This window comes from Anoplolepis gracilipes, chromosome 12, assembly GCF_047496725.1.
Source record: "Anoplolepis gracilipes chromosome 12, ASM4749672v1, whole genome shotgun sequence".
In the NCBI taxonomy this organism is placed as follows: Eukaryota; Metazoa; Arthropoda; class Insecta; order Hymenoptera; family Formicidae; genus Anoplolepis; species Anoplolepis gracilipes.
In genome coordinates this window covers 4641408-4660631 of record NC_132981.1, presented here as the reverse complement: position 1 = coordinate 4660631, position 19224 = coordinate 4641408, and the positions used below count along the sequence as shown (strand labels likewise).

The following is a 19224-nucleotide window of genomic DNA, read 5'->3' as shown; positions in this document are numbered from 1 at the left end:
CCGTCGAGGCCGTATAACGAGGGGATTGATATGCTAATCCGTGACCGAGGGTCGTGTCTTTCGGTGGTGTTTGATACCGTTTCGTTTGCACTCATACACGCATATAGACGGAGAACAAACATAAAATCGCGCTCCAGATGCGCTGTACCACGTGCGTATATCAAGCTGCGTGTGTTACGTATTCTATAGGCGTAATGGACATACCAAATAAGGGCAAGACGACGGGGTATGGTTGACGGTATGGGAAATTAAGCAAAAGGAAAAATGAGGACCACCGAGAGTAGATGCCATCTTGGACCATTATTATTATATCGAGATGGTCTCTAAACCAGGTTCCTGGTGCGTTCCTCTTTATTCTTTTGCGTCGACCTTCTCTTTGTTGTATTCGTGACTATTTCCTAAAAAAAAATTGCCATTCAGTCAGGCAACGTTTGTTTTTTTATGCTTTGTCAGCGCCGTAAAGTTCAATGGTGTAACAGGTAGACGGTAGAATTCTGTGAAAGTTATTCTTCCTTATATATATATATACTATATTAAAATTTTGCATTTCGCAAATCTTTTTTTTTGTTGCTTTTAATCATAGACTACTGTATCACAAGAATATTTAAATTTTTTTTTCTAATCAAAAAAGCGCTAGAGATATGTGTAAAATATTCAAGAGCCTTTCCGTAGTTAAACTCAATCCAGATTTAAACATATGCGAAGAAGAATAGCAAGTACAACAAGTAGAGAAGGTATAGATAAATGACGTAGCTATTATCATGTCGTAAAAAAACTACGTAGCCGTTGATAATGCAAATCGTTTTTTACATCGTAAAACAGATAAACCAAACTGTTTGAAAAATATATTTAACCGGTGTCTTTTTTCTCACTTTCAAAAGTAAGATCAGCTCATGATCACGCCTATCTTTGACAATTCCATAAACATTCATTTTTACACACACACTCACACATACATACATATATATATATATATATATATATATATATATATATATATTTATCGAGAAAGCGGGAAATCGTGATAATTACATACGATTCTCGTAATACTGTATAAACTCATACATGAATTTTTTATCATTAAACAACAGGAAAAAAACATATGAGTGATTATGAATAAATAATTCTAACGACTTTGTCGTTAAATATCGTTTACCATAAGAAAGCATGGTCACGCAAGAATAAATGGTTACAACTTCTTTTTTTTTCTTTGTAGCAAAGCAACCGTGTGCACTTGTACTATATTAACACACGAGTGTCGGGAGAATTTGGAAGCTTCCAGATAAATGCCTCCAGTTCGACAACGATATTTTTGCCATCCCGTCACGTCATGTTTTCGTGGATTACTCCAAGACGTCAAAGAGCATCTCGCGCAAAGTCGTTAATAAAACGGAATCCACGTGAAATTTTACAATCAATTGGAACACCCTTTGCGTGACTCGAATCCTGCGAATTATCGGCCAATATTTTCACGCATGGCTATCAAGCTGCCTTCGTATTATGTAGTGATTGATATTTGAAAGAATATGTAATGGATGTAAACCGATTTTAGAATCTTTTACTTAAGATAAAAATAAAAATCAAAAATTTGTAAGACGAGAAATTTTTAAGAGAAGCTAATGTTGTTAATAATAATTAAAATTAATAAGAATAGGTAAATTTTCAAGTTAATTAAATTAAAGATTCAAGGGAAAATTATTATATATAATGTAGCATCCAGCGAGAACGCACATGTCGATGTAAATACAGGGTGTCTCATAACTAACGAGCCAACGCTCGTGAACGGATAGAGTACAGTGAACTGAACAAAAAAGTATTAGTTTATTTTGCGATTTTCCCAATAATTATTAAAATATTAATTAAAAACGCTTAGCGAACAATATTATTACATATCTACAAGATGTTCGGTAATAATCGCCCCAACTCTCTAGGGCAGATAGAGCAGGTCAAATTGAACATAAAAGTCCTGTATCATTTTGCGATTAGCACAATAATTATTGAACTATTAATTAAAAACGCTCAGGGTATGCTGAGCGCTATATGCGGCGCGCGCTCATACACTGAGCGTTTTTAATTAATATTTTAATAATTATTGCGAAAATCGGAAAATGATACAGGACTTTTATGTTCAGTTTGACCTGCTCTATCAGCCCTAGAGAGGTGGAGCGATTATTACCGGACGTCTTGTACATATGTATAGTATTGTTCGCTAAGCGTTTTTAATTAATATTTTAATAATTATTGGAAAAATCGCAAAATAACCTAATACTTTTTTATTCAGTTCACTGTATTCTATCCGTTCACGAACGTTGGCTCGTTAGTTATGAGACACCCTGTATATACACATACATATATGTAATTTACTAGACAAGTTTTGCAACTCGTTAGTTTTCTAAATCGTAGAGACTTAGGATATCATTTCAAAGTGCTTTTCAATAGAAGATGCTAGGTTTCATCCAAGTTAAGAACTTGTTATTAATGATGAGGAGCGGGATTAGCGATATATACTTTCGAGCACGAGAGCGAAGCTGCGACATGACGCGACGCCCACGTGATCGCGATTTGGCGAGTCGTAATGTATTCCCGGGTAATTGCCGGTATAATCACGTGCAATTAGAGCTCTAATGAGGGCCACCGGGTCGCGTGTAACACGACGTTCGCCTTATGAATCCTAACAAGCGCGAGAACAACTGTGTGTGCGAGTGTGAGTCGTGCGCACTCGTTGCCAGTGTCTTGTGCACATACGCACGAAAGCCGAAGGATATAATGTAACTGCTAATTACGCGCCTCTCGCGACGCTGATTGGCTTCCGCGGAGAAGGACGCGCCGGAGGGATACCAGTAATGGTGTATCATCTCGATTTGCATAACTGGGCAGCCGCCTAGGGGACCGCACGAAATGAGACGAACGGACCGATTCATAAGGGAACTGAATTAAATATCGAGAAAAAATACCAAAATTCTTTGACATATCAATTGTTTAATATTATATAATATGTGTGGGTGTGCACGATTCAATAAAATTAATATCTTATACTATATTAATGTAAATCGATTCTTGTTTCTAACGAAAATTGCTATCTTTTTTTAAATTAAATTCAATATATCTCCCTCTCTCTCTCTCTCTCTCCCTCTCTCTCTCTCTCTCTCTCTCTCTGTTTAAGGCGTTCAAGCGACTGAGCTACCGAAATAAATAGTGATTAAATTTGCGATCGGATTTGCTGAACTGTGTTCGCGCAACATGACTAGATGGAAGTGCGGTTTTACGGCTAAACGGTTGAAACTTTGCGCGCTGCAATTAAACAACATATATAATTGCGTTGAATAATTGAAGAAAAAAAGAAAGATAGCAAAGTCGGGTGCATGAGCAGACAAATGGGTAGTTGTTTCAAAACAGTTTTTTTTGCCTCTTTCTTTTTTTAATATTCTTATCATCATTTTTTTGACAATCTCACAATATATGGTATATCGTACAATACAAAGAGATACAACACAGATTGAAAATTGACAAGTGTTATCTCGAGATAGCATTATAAGATTGTCGAAAAAAAGATGATAAGATTTTATATATAAGTAATGCGATTATATATAGAGAAAGACAATTTTTTTGCTTATTATTAACAAATTATTGCAATGTAATATATGCAATTTTCGCGACGTCGGCTTTCTCCGCATTTGTAATAATGTCTGTGCGTGACGTTAATTATCGTTCGCGAGAATTTATTAGAGAAAGCATCGTGCTTCGCAGTATCCGTCGATGAGACTCGTTATTAATTTATTGTCGATTATGGAGACGCCGTTATTATGGCGACGCTGGCGTTAATCACGCGGGCAGCCTATCGACTTCGCGGATTTATCATTCCCCCGATGAAACGGTGATTAATTATCGCGATTGCTCCATCGGTATGCGAACGGCGAAAAGAAGCACGGTCCCTATTTAAGACTCATCCGGATCATTAATCTCGCCATTAACTCGATGATTTTTTGGACGATTGTCTTCGTCAAACATGCTTTTGCCAGTGGAAAAATGTTTATTAACAGTATTTGAACAGACATTCTTAATCGCTTTGATAATTTTCATCTTTTAATGTACTTTCTCTTAGCTTTTTTATTCTTTCGAAAAGTTATTATCTTTTTATTCGATTTCAAGCCTTGCAATTCTCATAAATTATCCTCAGAATGTCAAAAGACATATACATCATAAAGCTATAGATTTAAATGGTACACAAACAATAATTGTTTTATTCTTGCAATTATAATTTGCAATCGAGGAATACTCGATTCGTTTTCTTTCATACGTATTCTCGCACTTAATGACCAGTTGCATTAAAGTAAATCGGCCACAGTATAAGAACTGTACTTGCATGGACGATTGCGCTATCGCGGAAAATTGACGCCAATCAACTCATCGCCCTCCCGTCGATCTAACTAGCTATTATTATTAATTACATCGGTACTCTCCCCACCTCGAAATTTACGATATTCAACGGCGCCCTATTGTCAATCGTAATTGAATGACATCAATAATCCAAATTAATTGTCGTCAGAAACGCAGGACGTACGATGATTAATTACACAAATCGAGGAGTTAATTCGTGACATAATCGACATAGATGAAAGTAAAATTAGCTGCGTATGTTATCGTTGCGCTGCAATATTGTTTTCTTATAATATTGCATTACATTGTCTTGATATTTTCTCGAGTAATTTATACGAAAGTTTACTTCGCTCTTCGCCGCAACATCCATCGCAGGGATATTGCATATACACTTCATTATTTTTGACGGCATTGTTTGGACGGGGAATCCATTGGACGCGTCTTGAGTGGCCGATAAATAAACTTCGCTCACGCTCGCACGCACGGAACACCCGTCGTAATTTTTCTGCGGGAGCACGTAAGTATCCTCCTGGAGAGAGAATCGTTATACCATCGTTACTTATTCGGTGGGAGGGTATTATTAATGGCGATAATTAACGACGCGTTGGACATATGGCGCGGAAAGAAGGTCAACGATAAATCAGACTTTGTCGTGGCACGGTCCTCCGTTGTTTACAAAATAATCGTGTCGCGGCCAGCGAGTCAGGTCTGTAAATCATGCCTTTAATTGCTTCTTATCAGCGTGTCCGAAGAACGGGAACGCTGCTTTTTCGCGTCTTGTCGAAAAGCCATCGATGGACAATGGTCGATTGCCATGAGCGGCTTCTGACGAATCGTTTTGTGAACGAGCCAATAACGAGTTAACTGCCGTACGCGAATGCGTTCTTTTTTTCCACGTCCTGGAGATCCACGACGAGAATGGTTCACATTTACCTCTACCGTGTAAAAATACGGCTGCTTTTTAACGAATTTTGAAATGGTGTTTGCTCGACGAAAATGTCTATAGGGAGCTTGAATATATTTTAAATATATTTTAGCATATATGATATATATCCTGATATGTCTTTGAAACAGATATCAGAATTAAGGGAGTTTCTATCAATCGACACAAACTGTCGTTCAATAGCAAATGTTATAAGAATGATTAAGTTTGAATTACACGATTATTTTTCTGCAGTACACAAAGAAAAACATTTTTCTATTATATTTAGTATATGTGTTATTTGACTTATATTTGTTTTATTATTATATATTAAATAACATTATTTTATTGAATAATAATTTGATTGTTTTGTTGTATTAAATGATATTGTTGAACGGAAAAATAATTATTATTTGAAATAGTATATAAATATAAATATAATACATCTAATTTACATAAGAGTGTTGTTTGTTTCAGTCAATTTATTAATTGCTTGTTTAAATGGTTTGAGTGAAAGAAAAAGTGAAATTCATTCAAAAAATATTTTACTTCAAGTGAATATATATATATTTTTTAAAAGTCAAACAATTATATTTGTTAGTTGAAACATTTGGCTAGACTATTTGAATGATTAAATTTCTTTAACTTGAACAAAATTAATTAAATTCAAAGAAATGTTTTTCATAGTAACAATAAGCGGTTTTCGGTGCGCAATCGGTACGAATATCGGTATAAAGTGTGGGTGGACAAAGTGTAGGACAGATATCTTCGCACAATCCCAGCTTGTCGAATCGAGTCGGGGGGAATAAATAGCGCCGTATATTTCCGCGCCGCAAACGCTCGGTGATACTCACCGCGACGTTATTAGCATGCCGCGCTGTATATTGCCGGAGTAATTTGCATTCGCGTTCCCGTGTTGGTGGGCAATTGCTGTATATGTGTCCCGTTAACAGGCTCTTTCGCGCGGTCGCAGAGATCGTGCACGGCAATACGTATGAATTCGCGAAAAGCGCGGTCGATTCGACGTTCTTATTCTTCCTTCTCGTCCCCTGCGACCCGATTGTTCCGCTCGGTTACTTAAACATTCGACAAAGATGGAAGAAGAGAACTTAATCGTCTTCCTCGTCTGGCCCCATCTCGCATCATTAAGCGCACAATCTTAGAATCGCGTATGTAGAATCGCGCGTGTTCGGACGACGAATTTACGGCTCGGCCGATTTTATCCCGACGCGATCTAAGAATATATTGTTATTATCAATCTTACCTTACCCCAGCGAATGCATTCTCGCTGAATACGGCGGTATACGCCGTAAAATTCGCGTGCTCGTGTGCGCGGAATCGTAAACGGTTTATTATGGAACAAGGGAAACGTGCAGTCACTTAACAACTCTTGTTTCCGCAAAACTCAAAGAAACCATTTAATTAACGGCGGCAATATCAAAGCGAGATTACTTTTTTTTTTTTTTTTTTTTTACATATACATATATGTATATATAAAATGACTGTAGCATACAAATTTCTCTTAATTTTTGATTCACGGTGGAAAATTAATCATGTTAACCATATAGTCATGATATTTTACGTTACATGTAGCTATTTAACAATTTGCAGCAGACTCTTATTTAACGAAGATTTAGATTCACGTCTGATTGTGCGCGGAGTTATTGGACGTTGAGGCGTTTGTGTATGCGAGCTTCTTCGCGGTATGACGCCCATGCAGGAAGAAGAAGGGCCGAGCACGCATCATTGCCAGATATATCGGATGACAGCGCATGCTTTATTGTTAGTCCGACGACGACACGTCTCATTATGCATAGAGAATCCGTACGCGGCCTGCATAATATGTAAAACTTTTTCCATTACCGTCCGCGGGGAGGACGAGTGTAATACGCCGATCGACAAGCCCATGATTGGTCAAGAATATACCTATGTTGTACATATGTATATATATAAAATTTTTTTTTCATTATTCCGTCGCGAATTTCGAGGAATATAATGGACGCGAATAATTTATCAGTATTAAGGTGGAGAATGGAAAACGTTACAAATAACGGTATTCGGGTTCTCGAATTAGCGTATACATACACGCACAACTTGCAGAATATTAAATTATATTTACATTCTAAGACAAATTATAATAATTAAATTAAATAATTAAATATATAAATTAAATTATTAATTAAGTAATAATTAAAACAAAAAGAATTTTTTCCGCGTTTAAATTGCATTTATTTTCTTTGAAAAAGATTTATCAATCTCTTTTGCCGTGCTGAGGACTGTGATAAAATCGACTCTGTCCATGAGATCATAACGAGTTATTTAGCTTATAAATTGTCATCGATCGGGATTGCAACGAAGCGTACATAACTCTTCATTCGCGACATGACTGGAACGCGGTAATAATTTCAAGCGCGAGACATTGTATCACAAGCTTCAGCTTGTCATACAGAGCCGCACGATCTCGGCTCTGTCGGCGCTGTCGAGATAGCGCAAACAAACATTATCAGCCGTAATCAGGCGCGCCGCGTTTAATCGATACTATCGACAGCCTATTTAAATCGAATCGGAGCCGGGCTCGAGCCCGGCCATTTATACCGGGGCTCGCCTTATCGTCGCCCGGTATGAGAATAAAATTACCGCCAACAATATTGCGCTTATCCCATTTTTACGCCCGTTACATCGCCGGGCCTATTGAGGCGAACAATGGCTAATTAAAATGAGAAAATTTAAGGTCCCATTAATTTAACCTCTAAGAGACGCAATGTTGCGACAGCGGGTGCCCCGCGGCGCGACTTATCGCTCGCCTAATTGCACGCGGTCGTATTTCACGGTCGCCTGGATGTTTAATCAATGAATTTCCACGAATTATGGACAATTTCTCTGTCTTTCTCTCTCTCTCTCTCTCTCTCTCTCTCTCTCTCTCTCTCTCTCTCTCTTCCTCATCTCCCGAGTTGAGTCCGCCTGCTCGCCTGTTCCGATCTGATATCAACGCCTCAAACGATATTTAGATCGTGAAACCTGTAATACATTGACGCAAGTTGACGTTTAATTTAATGGAAATATAAGAACGATGAGAAATCTGTTGGCCGCTTTATATGCCGACAGTATTTTATTATCCGAGCGGACGCGCGGCGATAGTTTCTTTTACAACTTTGTTGAACGCATCGTATCATAAATTAATGATAATCATGAGGAAAGTAATTAATGGTAGTAAGTGATGGTGGAACTCTAACGACCTCAATATTCCTATCTTTTCCATCAAATACGCTCCTACCTCTCTCTCAGCGATTATCTCATTTTCTCTTTATATCGCAACTTGTTAATAAAATCATTCGAAGCATGCTTTTAATTTAATTTAGTGTTATTGAAACAGTGATTATACAAATAAATATCGTGCGATGGAAATTTTACGCTCCGCTTTACATGCATGCATTATTTATTTTCTCGCTTCCCGAGAAAAACGTCGGCGGAAATTTGCAACTTAAATCGCTGCGCGGCGAAACGTTCAAAGGATGCTCAAAGGATTCCGAACGTGCAAACGCGAATAATACCGATTCGAACGATCGGTGTAAACGATAGTACCTGGTGCACGGTATCGATTTTCTCGCTCTTGTCACCTCTTAAAGTCGGATCGAGACTTTCTTAGTTTTCTCGTCACGATTCTGGCACGTCGTGTACGTGTTGTCAATTTCATGTGCATACCGTCGACTCAAGGAGCTGATGTAAAATCGGTCGACTGTATTAAAATGGAAATCAATTAATTTTTTTTTAATTATAAAAATTAGTTACATCGTGAGAATTTTGACAAATTTATTTTAATAGATTCAGATGTTTGACAATATATATTTTTAGACTTAACAAATACATAAAATATCGAAGCTTGTGGAAGATGAGTTCTCTCAGAGAAACTCTCTTGAACATAACATGTACATCAGTCATCGGATGTAGTCTGAATTTGACGTAACAGTCACTTTTCCCCAATAAAGTACAATTGTTGAAATCTTTTCAACCTCCTACTTTTATATACTCGTCACGGTAGATGATTATCCCTGAAAAGCTTAAACCCAACAGGGAGTGTCTATCAAGAGAGTGACTAAAAAAAGAGGGATGGAAAAAAAAGGAAAACTCCATGCTACAAATATGGCGGAGACACAGAAACGTATATCCGAGGAAATTGGCGTCCCCTCGCGCGAGATCACGCTCAATTTCGTCCTAACAAAACACGCGCCTCTCTTCACCCTGTAATCCACACCCGCGTACGCGTCCGCGACCGGCCTTTTCGCCCAGCGCGCGTGCGCGTTTTTGTATTTTTTCCAGGTCGGAGCCGTGAAATCGGGCCCGCCGTCTGCCTCTTTCTTCCTCTCTCGCGTGTACGATGTGTACGCTCGCGACGATTGAAAAATAATATCGCCGGGTTTATTTAGCCCGGCGCGTCTCGCGCAATAGCAGAGGGGCGCGGATTGTCGCGACCGTACGGGGGATTAAAAATAATGTTTCGAGCGTGACCGTCGAGCCCCCGGGGGATTAGGGGGGGGGGGCGACTAGCTCTCGCGCGCCCGGCGATTGGTTACTATCCAGCTGGAGATTTTATTTGAGGGGGCTCGCTCGTGTACATATTACAGGCGATGTTCAGTCTCACTCTCCCGCTCCTCTCTCTCTCTCTCTCTCTCCTTTTTTTGTCGGCGAAAAAAAGCAGGCACGACGAAAAAAATCACTCTGCACACGTTGTGTGTTGTCGAGCTGCCGTTTGGCACGGCACGGCTTCGCCAATTATAAATCGCCGGCGCGACCGGATTTGTAAAGCGCGCTCGGACGGATAAAAAAGCGCTGATTGAAATCGAATACGCGTACGGCACGGTGGTAGGTAATTAAATAGACGGATAATAAACGAAGAACCGAGCGAATAAAGGACGTATGCTCTTTACTTATAACATTTTAATTAATCAAATCAAAGAATTTTATTTTTATTTTAATTTAGCTTAAATGTGATTTATTTAATTTCTCTGATTCAATGTATTTCAATCTCTAATATTTTGATATTTTTTAAAATACATATATTATTTTTCCAAAGAAATAGAGATATCTTTACATATAACTTTTTAAAAGGTTTATCATATTTATAATATCACTCTCCATTAAAAGAAAGAAAAAGTATTATGATTAAAATTAACGTTAATTTAAATTTAAAAAAATTATTAATTCTTTTTCGTAAAATCGATATACTTTAGAATTCTTATATACTTTGGACTTTTTATATTTTAAAATTTCTCTCTTTTACAAGTATTTTTTTTAGGAAAAAATCAGAACCTTTGTCAGACGTAAAATTCTAATCCAGCTGAAAAATACGGACTCAGGAGCAAAGCGGCATTAATTTCCATTAGCGAATATCCAATTTATCGCAGAAGTAAAAGCGGCCAATCAGTGAGCGCGACTGTAATAAACGTAATTATATTTAACGGGGCACATAAAGACCTCGATAGATTAGGCTTCTCTTTTACCGCACTCCCTCTTTGCTCGTTTCTCCCCCGCCCCCCCCCCTCTCTCTCTCTCTCTCTCTCTCTGTTCTCTCTATTCTCTCGCCACGTTTTCAATGATTCATTTGTGCAACGACGTAACGTGATACGTCTTGATCACCGGACGCGCGATCGCGGTCTGGGCCGCGTAATTAGAATATCAATTAATAATCCGGATTAATTAAATCCGCGATTACCGATGCATACCGTGACACGACGTGAGCTTTCGTCATCCATATGCGCGTGTATGCGCGTGTACATTATATCGAAGATGGAGGCAGGCAGATTAGCTCGCATGTCACTTTTTTGTCCTTGATGAGTCCAACGACATTCGTCGCGCGCGTTCATTACGTCGTTGTCATCGTTGCATTAATTATCTTCCGCTTAATGCGTTGTGCGTGCAACCAGTCCGCGATTGATCCCGAAGTAATCTCCTTATGAGACGGACATTTCTCGCAAGCCCTTATCTGCGGGCATAATTTGCGCAAATGGACAACTATTTGTATCAGCTTCCACGGATAATTTAATTATTCGAAAATAGTACGTATAAAACGCGAAATATATTACGATGTCGATAAAAACGTTTCTGATGATTCATCTTCAGTTACCTGCATTCGCAATGCATCATGCAATAGATAATAATAGGTATATTATAGTTCTGATGATGTTTGCTGTGCTAAGATTGGAAGATTCTATTTGTAGAATTTTATTCCGATTATAATATTCTTTTCGATGGACGCGTAGAGTTGGAACTTTTAACGCGAAAAGATGAGCGAATCATTCATTTCCAGTTAAACGTTATATACGATTCTAGCGTGATACTTCATCCCTTTGACTCTTATTCAAATGCCAAAGTTATACGTACGATGAATGTAAAAAGGGAATTTATGTATAATGACGAAGTTAAGTCTCCTTCGAAAAAAAACAACTAAATTTTTAGATAGAAATTAAATTATAATAAGAATGGTAATGTTTTTTTATTTTCGAAGATCGTATAAATTTAAAGAGAAAATGATTCAGACATTTAAAATTTAATGAATACTGGATTATAAACTTTCAAATAAAACAACGATTATATTATCAGGAATAATAATTAGTATCCCTATATACATTTTAATCGAGAATATTAAAATCATTTTTGACCAAAAATATCTTCGAACGAGAGAAAAGGAATATTCACCAAGAATCTTTGCAATGCAAGACAAACATAAAAATGTCTGTCGATCTTGCGAGATATAAACAAGAATATGAAGCATACACATACACGTATACATATATATATATATATATATATATATATATATATATATACAAACTGCATTTATTTACGTTAACTAGATCTTCGTTCACTTGACCGGTTAATATAGGATAAAAGACGAGTACATTCTCGTCGGTACCATCCAGATGCGTAATTGAAGCTGTTCCCGGAATAACGTGCCTAAGTGACAGGTGAACACGTTATACGCACAGCGCGTACTCATGATGGTTGTACATACAAAGTGCGTCCGTTCGAGAATTCGTGTCGCTTTCGAAGAGCGATATGTAAAAAAGCGCTACCAAATACAGAGAGAATATATGTAAAATATAATCCTGCAATATGTGAACAGATCATGGTCGCAAAAAAATCAGCAGGAGGGAATACGATTAAAAAATAAAATATATGAGAAGTCTCATTTCATTGTTAGTAGAAATGTACCTTCACGTGGCGATTCGATTAGAAATAAAATAGGAGTTTCTCTCTTTCTCTTTTGAAGGAAATACTTTAACGCCAATGTCTGTCATTGTGAATAAAGTCCTGTGAAATATGTGTATCCGACTCTATTCACAGAGTCCATCCATTAACGGTGAATTAAGTTTCACGTAATTTTCGATAGAAGAGATAAAAAAATGTGCGCGCCGGGTGCGAAAAATCCAGCTGACGCCGACATCGGATCATTTTCTCGTCGATCTCTGCTTATCCTTTTCCCCTCCCTCCTCTTTTTCTCTTCGACGAGGGCGAATTCCCAATCGCGCGTTACCATCGTGCATTAAACTCCGCGGGGTAATATATCAGGGAATAAATCAACGAACGTGTTGGAAGCTTTTATAGGATTTTTACAACGTGCGCGTTCGTGAAATACTGGCGTCGATGGAGGGCGCAGAGAGGGAGAAAGAGAGAGAGGAGTTTACCGTCGCGTGAGGGGGACGAGGGAGGCGGTTAAACTGAGTGTAAGTTCAGGTATCGAGGAGAAAGAAGGAGCGAAAAAGAGAGGGAGAAAGCGAGAGAGAGAGAGAGAGAGAGAGAGAGTGTGTGTGTGTGTGTGTGAGAGAGAGAGAGAAAGAGAGAGAGAGGACGCAAGAGAGTTGCTCGATGGGGATGAAGCGTCTGGCTCATCCTGGGGGATGCAGCACGCGGTAGGGGATGCCCGGGTTTCCGCGTGCGTGCGGATCCGCCAATCGAGCTTCAGGACCGCCCGCGATCGCCATGGCAACCCCGGGGGTCGACGGGAGGTGATTACGAAACGGGGGTAACTCGATTAAGCACGTGACGCTGCTCCCGGCGACGACATCCGGGGACACGGGATGGCTTTCGCGGGCGGAGGGGAACAGAATAGGCCCGAAAGTACGGTCTGCTCGAAAGGGGTTGTTCTCTCTATTTGCCCTCTTAATCACCCGTTAAGTGCCGCGACCCCAATGTGGTTCCTCTGGGCACGCAGCAACGAGTTTGTCCCTGCTTTCGTGCATTTCGATTGGCTGCAGTGAACACAATAACAACCTTGAGATAGTTCCGAGGGTTGATACATTTAACTCTGGCTTAAAGACGAAATATTCTGCTTTAGACTGCTATTTAAATCGTTTAGATTTAATGTGTCCCGAAAACAATTAAAAGAATATGATAACAGTTTGAGGTCCACTTTTTGAAAGAGATATATAATTATGAAAAAAATATAAATATATAAATTTGAAAAATATATTAATATATTAATTTGAAAGATAAATATGTATATAAAAGATAAATTTTTTACTTAAAATCTTATAAAAAAGTTCTTCTAAAACTTTTTACTAAAATTTTTAATCTGATTTAATGAAATCTTATTAAAATTAATATATCGTGATAGATGGAAGAAAATTTACAACTTGATTTTTAATTGAATGAATGACTTGTGTGTAAAAGAAGTTACACATGTTTTAGTTAAAAATTTTAAGACATATGATTATTCCTTCAATGCTAGAGATACTTATACAAAAATATTATGTGTCAACAACAAATAAATAAATTTCTAATAACGCAATAAATCTATATTTTTTATTCCCCTCGCGTTATAATTTTCATTATAATGAGTTCAAAACCGTGAAATCATTTATTTCGTTTCGGCTCACTGCGAAAGTCGATCGTGTCGAAAGATAATCCGGGTCTTGTCAAAACCGCACAGCTACCCGAGACGTTAGACAAACATCCCCGTTTCAGCCTTTACTCCTTTTATCGGGCGTGTGTGTCCTTTCGCGTCATAATGCTGATTTTCCGCGTAGATAGTTTCAAAATGGGTCCCCCATTCAACCCTTTTCTCACGACAACGACGCGTATGTCTAACAGTCAATTCGTGAACAATGCCCGATCGAGTTTGCCGTGTCTCCTCCCCATGAGTTTCATCCCTGTTTTCTTCCACGCCAGCGACACGTACCATTGTAACCGGATACTCCCGTTTAAGGGTGGCTCCATGATACATCGGGGGTTGACCGAGCCAGACTTATAACTAGTTGCCACTTAATTTGGCAAGCCTGGCAAGAGAGCGAAGGGTTCGATTCGCCCCCTGCCTGTCGGCGGGGAATTGGCCCACCGAGATCGATTGGCGGATACGTCGGAATTCGCTAGGGACGACTACGCTCGAATTACCTCTCGTCGAACGTCGCGTATCTTCTGCCTCTCATCGAGTTCTTCGAAAAATCATCTTCCGGTTTTCTTTACAGAAATCATCGATCAGATATTCTCAACCAATTTTTTTTTCTCAAATGTTCCTTGCCGTCGCAAGAGTTGAAAATTCAAAAATATATATAAAATTTCATCCTTTAATAATTACGATATCAATACATAATAATAATTTACGATATCAACATATTTTTAAAATATATAATTTTATTATTTAATATTGTTTTGAAATAAAAACTGTTTTTTTGTTTTTAGATGTTTATTTTTTTATACAATAAGTTTTAGGAATGATTCTATGCATTCTAGTTTGAGCAATCTCAATCGAATGTGTATCTGTACTTTTATACACAATTTTTCATTCAAGATGATTATTCGCTCTGACTCAAAACGTAAGAAAACCGATTTATCTTGTTTTTCTGAAACGATCAATTCAAACATAACTTAAATCGCTACGATTGTTATGTTATTAACTTCCGAAAAGTTATAGCGAGGAAAAATCGATGTTTCAGGTAAAAGTGTGGTTTCAAAATCGCAGAACAAAACACAAGCGGATGCAACAAGAAGAAGAGGCGAAGGCCCAACAACAATCGGGTGGCGGTGGTGGTGGTGGCGGCGGAGGCGGCAACGGCAACTCCAACAATAACAGCAACAACAAAAACACTCATCATGTCAGCAAATGGCAGCAGGAAACCAGCGATTATCATCACGAAGAGGATGAGGAAGAGGAACACATCGACCCGGAAGCCGAAGAGTGTTCGAGCAGTTCCGAAGCGTAGCTAGACGTTCTCTGCCTGGATTAGGATCCAGGATCGAATGGAATATCCTGAGTGGACGCGAACAGAATCCGATTAAGGTAGGAGCTAGGCCGACTTGGCTCTGCTAAAGCAGGTTTCCTCGAGTTCCGGCTGCGTATCGAGGAGAATCGGGCTTCACTTCGAACAGGGCTATCGGTGTTGCGATACGATTCTGTTAACGTTCTCGGGGCAAGAGGTTAACACTAGTGAATGAATTCCCACGAGTGGTTCCGTTGAGATCGTTGCGCGATCTTGCTTGGGTCACGGCCGAGGCTTGCGAGTATGCCCTCACAGAGCGAAAATCGTTGTGGAAGTTCTCAGAGATCGTTTAAAAGCGACGATACTTCATTCTTTGACTGGAAGTTGACCGGCGACAAATATAAGAATGATTAAGGGTCCGTCATCCTGAAGAGCCTTTTTATCATCAGCCGAATTTTGGTCCGAACTTGTCAAATTAATCGACAAGCTAAATATGCAGGTATTATGGTCTTATTATCAATTTTTTTTTAATTCACATACATATCTCGATATGTAAAAAAATACGTGAATTTGTTTTTGAAAAACAATGTCATTCTTTTACAATGGCTAATGAACGTAATTTTACACGTGATATGAAGAAGGCAGATTGATGATAGAAACCCATTATTGCATGTTTATCATCGATAGGTGACGTTAGGAACCAATAATGTTTTCTTCTTCTTCTTCTTTTCTTTCGTCTCTCAACTAAAATCGCGACATATTTCTTTAGTATTTTAATTCCGCATTCTTGTCGAAGGGAACAGTCACGAACGAACCGTAAATATCCTCGAGAGGATAAGGTGTTTTTCACTCCTTTCAAGCTAACCTGCCCCCCTCCACCTTGCAAAAATAAAAAATCAATAGTGCACAATTACGAGTTAATTATGAGGTTTCATTTTTCGCTAATTAAAAATTTTGATCTCGTCACACAGGGTAGGAATTTAATATTTTTTGAAAGGACTGAGTAATAAGTAAAAGAAATTGTTTATTTTGTTGCTATGATTTATGAGCTCGCAAAATATCTGTATTTCAATTATTGAACTGCAACCCTTTTATGATAAACCACCCTATATTTTTCTAGCACAAGAGAGAACTATACTTAAAATAAAAGAAATTATTTTATGATTAAATATACATTTATATCAAAATACATACATTTTGATTATTTAATTAACTGCACAACTTCTTTTAAAAAAGAATACTATTTCCTGTTTGATATGATAAAGTTATCAATTGTAGTTACAAAATAATATAAATTTATATTGTTTAAATTAATTTTTTGTTATTTGTATTAAAGTATACAATTCAAAAATTTTTCAAAATTAATTTAAACGTAATATTATTTCACTATAATTTATTAAAAAAATTTTTGTCGTATAAAGCAAGAATATAATAGTATTCATGCAAGTTGCAATTCCATAATCAATATATATATATATATTTTGCAAGTTTATAAATAAACAATATTTAATCACAAAATAATTAATTTCTTTCATTTTTAGTATAGTTCTCTTGTTACAGAGAGATATGAGATAGTTTTATCGTAAAGAGGTTGACCCCAAAAATCAAAACCATATTAGTTTAAAATAAATATCTTCTAATTCTACCACAAAGAACAATTTGATATTATTATTTTTAAATGATGGAAGGGACTGAATGGACGTCGATTTTTAAATTCCTGCTCTGTGTGAGCTCAAAAATTTTAATTAACGGAATATGAAAGCTCATAAATAGCTCATAATTTTGCACTATTAGTTTTTTTATTTTTGCAAGATAGGGGGGCCAGCTCGACAGGGGTGCGTTCTCCGGCTAGACTACCTTACAACGAATCCGGAAAAAAAAGATGGAGAAATCGAAGGCATCCATCGGAAATCGACTAATGGAGGCATTGTCTATGAGAGACGAAACTAAATGGACGCGCTTCCGGCGGAAAGCGGTGGATGAAAGAATTGAGAATGATGGATATATTAACTTTCGGCAAATCATTTTTTGATTGGCTATTCAAACTTCGTAGAATTTTGTGAGTTTATTTTTTACTATTAAATAAAATGAAACAATAAAATCTATAATTTAATTATTAATTAGTTATCTTGTTCCAAATTTAACTAAATTTTTAATTTGTTTGCGAGTCATTCGCAATAATTTTTTTGCAGTTTATTTAAAATAAAGATTGATCGTTCGCGATTCGTTTAAATTCACCGATCGCCACCGGCGCGCTTCGTTTATCACCCTTTATCTTGCCATAAAAAATTCGCCATAAAAACTAATTCGTCGGACGGTGTAAATAAAATATAACAGGAGAATAGATCACGGAACTTTTATGGAAGCATCCCGTTTCTCGTTTTCTTTTTTTTTTTACAAACGCGAGTGTAAATAGATAACTGATAAGAAGGCATACGAGATGCACTGGATGTGTATGTGCATGGACAGAAACGTAAGCAAAACGAAACTTTAAAGTGAGTGCCAAACTTCGTACCCTTAGCGAAAGATCCCAATGTAAACGAAATGTATTTGCAATTGTATTTAAGTGTTCTATACGAGCGAGCAGTATTCCTTTCGTCAATCGATGTTTCGAGATATGTACTGACGATTTAAATTATTATTGCTAATGTGTGTTTAACCCGAAATCCCGTGCGCCATAATGGAGTTGTCGCATTTGTAAATAGAAATTTTAATCTCGAAATCGTTGAATATTAATATTAATATATTTTCTCTTTCGATAATTTAATATTATTTTAATATAATCATAATATTAATATATCGATAGATTTTTTAATGTTTTAATATTTTATTTTATAATATTCATATACAAGCAACGCGCGTTACATTTTTGCCAAGTATATTAGATTTATTTATTTACGTATAGATCAGAGAATTTAATTTGCGACTATTTCATAAAAAATTTATTTAAACGTTGAGCGTATGTAAGAAAGTATGTTTCACGTATGGGAAACGTATTTGCTCCGCTCGATAAATTCTCTTAATTGTGGCGCATGGCTTTCGCTTGTAAATAATCTTGTAAATAGCAAATTGTGATTTTGACGTGCAGAGCCATAGAATTGTACGATTATCAAATGACTCAGTTCGTGTTCTCTAGCGGTATAGCAAAATAAATTATACCATCTACACAAGAATCATTCGCTTTTCTCTCGCCCGTTTCCAGAAACCTGCGAATCCTTCAAAAATTCTTTATCATATAGTAATTGCCGCCTGCGTGTTATAAAAATTGAAAGACACTATAAGACCGAAGGTATTACAATGTGACGTCTCTTTCTAATGTAAGAAGAAGAGAACAGAAGGAAAAATTATACGCACGGAAGCATTTTTTCCTCAACGTTACATACGGTTACATCATGTTTTCCAAATAATCCTGACATTCAAGAAGAGACATCGAGGGATGGTAAATTCGACATTGCATACTCAAGAGTCAGTAATTTCGCAGCCGATAACTCATACACGGACCCGGCAGAAATTGTTTGTTTTTGCGCGCCGTAATTTCTCACGCAGCGTATTATTTTAGAAAGGCAGCGTATCTCGTGTGTACGAAAAATTGAATAATTCCCGCCGTCGGGCACGGACTCGCGTCGTGGTAATACTTAAGCACACACGACATTATCGCACTGACCGGCCGTAATTACCGGGGCGCGCGCAAAGGGGGTGTCTTCGCGCCGCAAATTGTTTTTTCGCAAAGGC

General features: G+C 37.6%; 1 protein-coding gene across 2 annotated transcripts in view; it reads left to right on the top strand.

Moving 5' to 3' along the window:
• The window catches only part of LOC140672142 (uncharacterized), a 37986-nt gene extending 19329 nt beyond the window's left edge, over positions 1 to 18657 (top strand). The window contains exon 3 of one of the 2 annotated variants that reach the window (XM_072904012.1): positions 15229 to 18657. In XM_072904012.1, the coding sequence (XP_072760113.1) occupies positions 15229 to 15495 (267 nt within the window). In that variant the 3' untranslated portion in view covers positions 15496 to 18657. Of the gene's footprint in view, positions 1 to 1216; positions 5553 to 15228 lie in introns of those variants that run through there. The other variant, XM_072904013.1, reaches the window with a different exon arrangement.
• Positions 18658 to 19224: the final 567 nt, after the last annotated feature.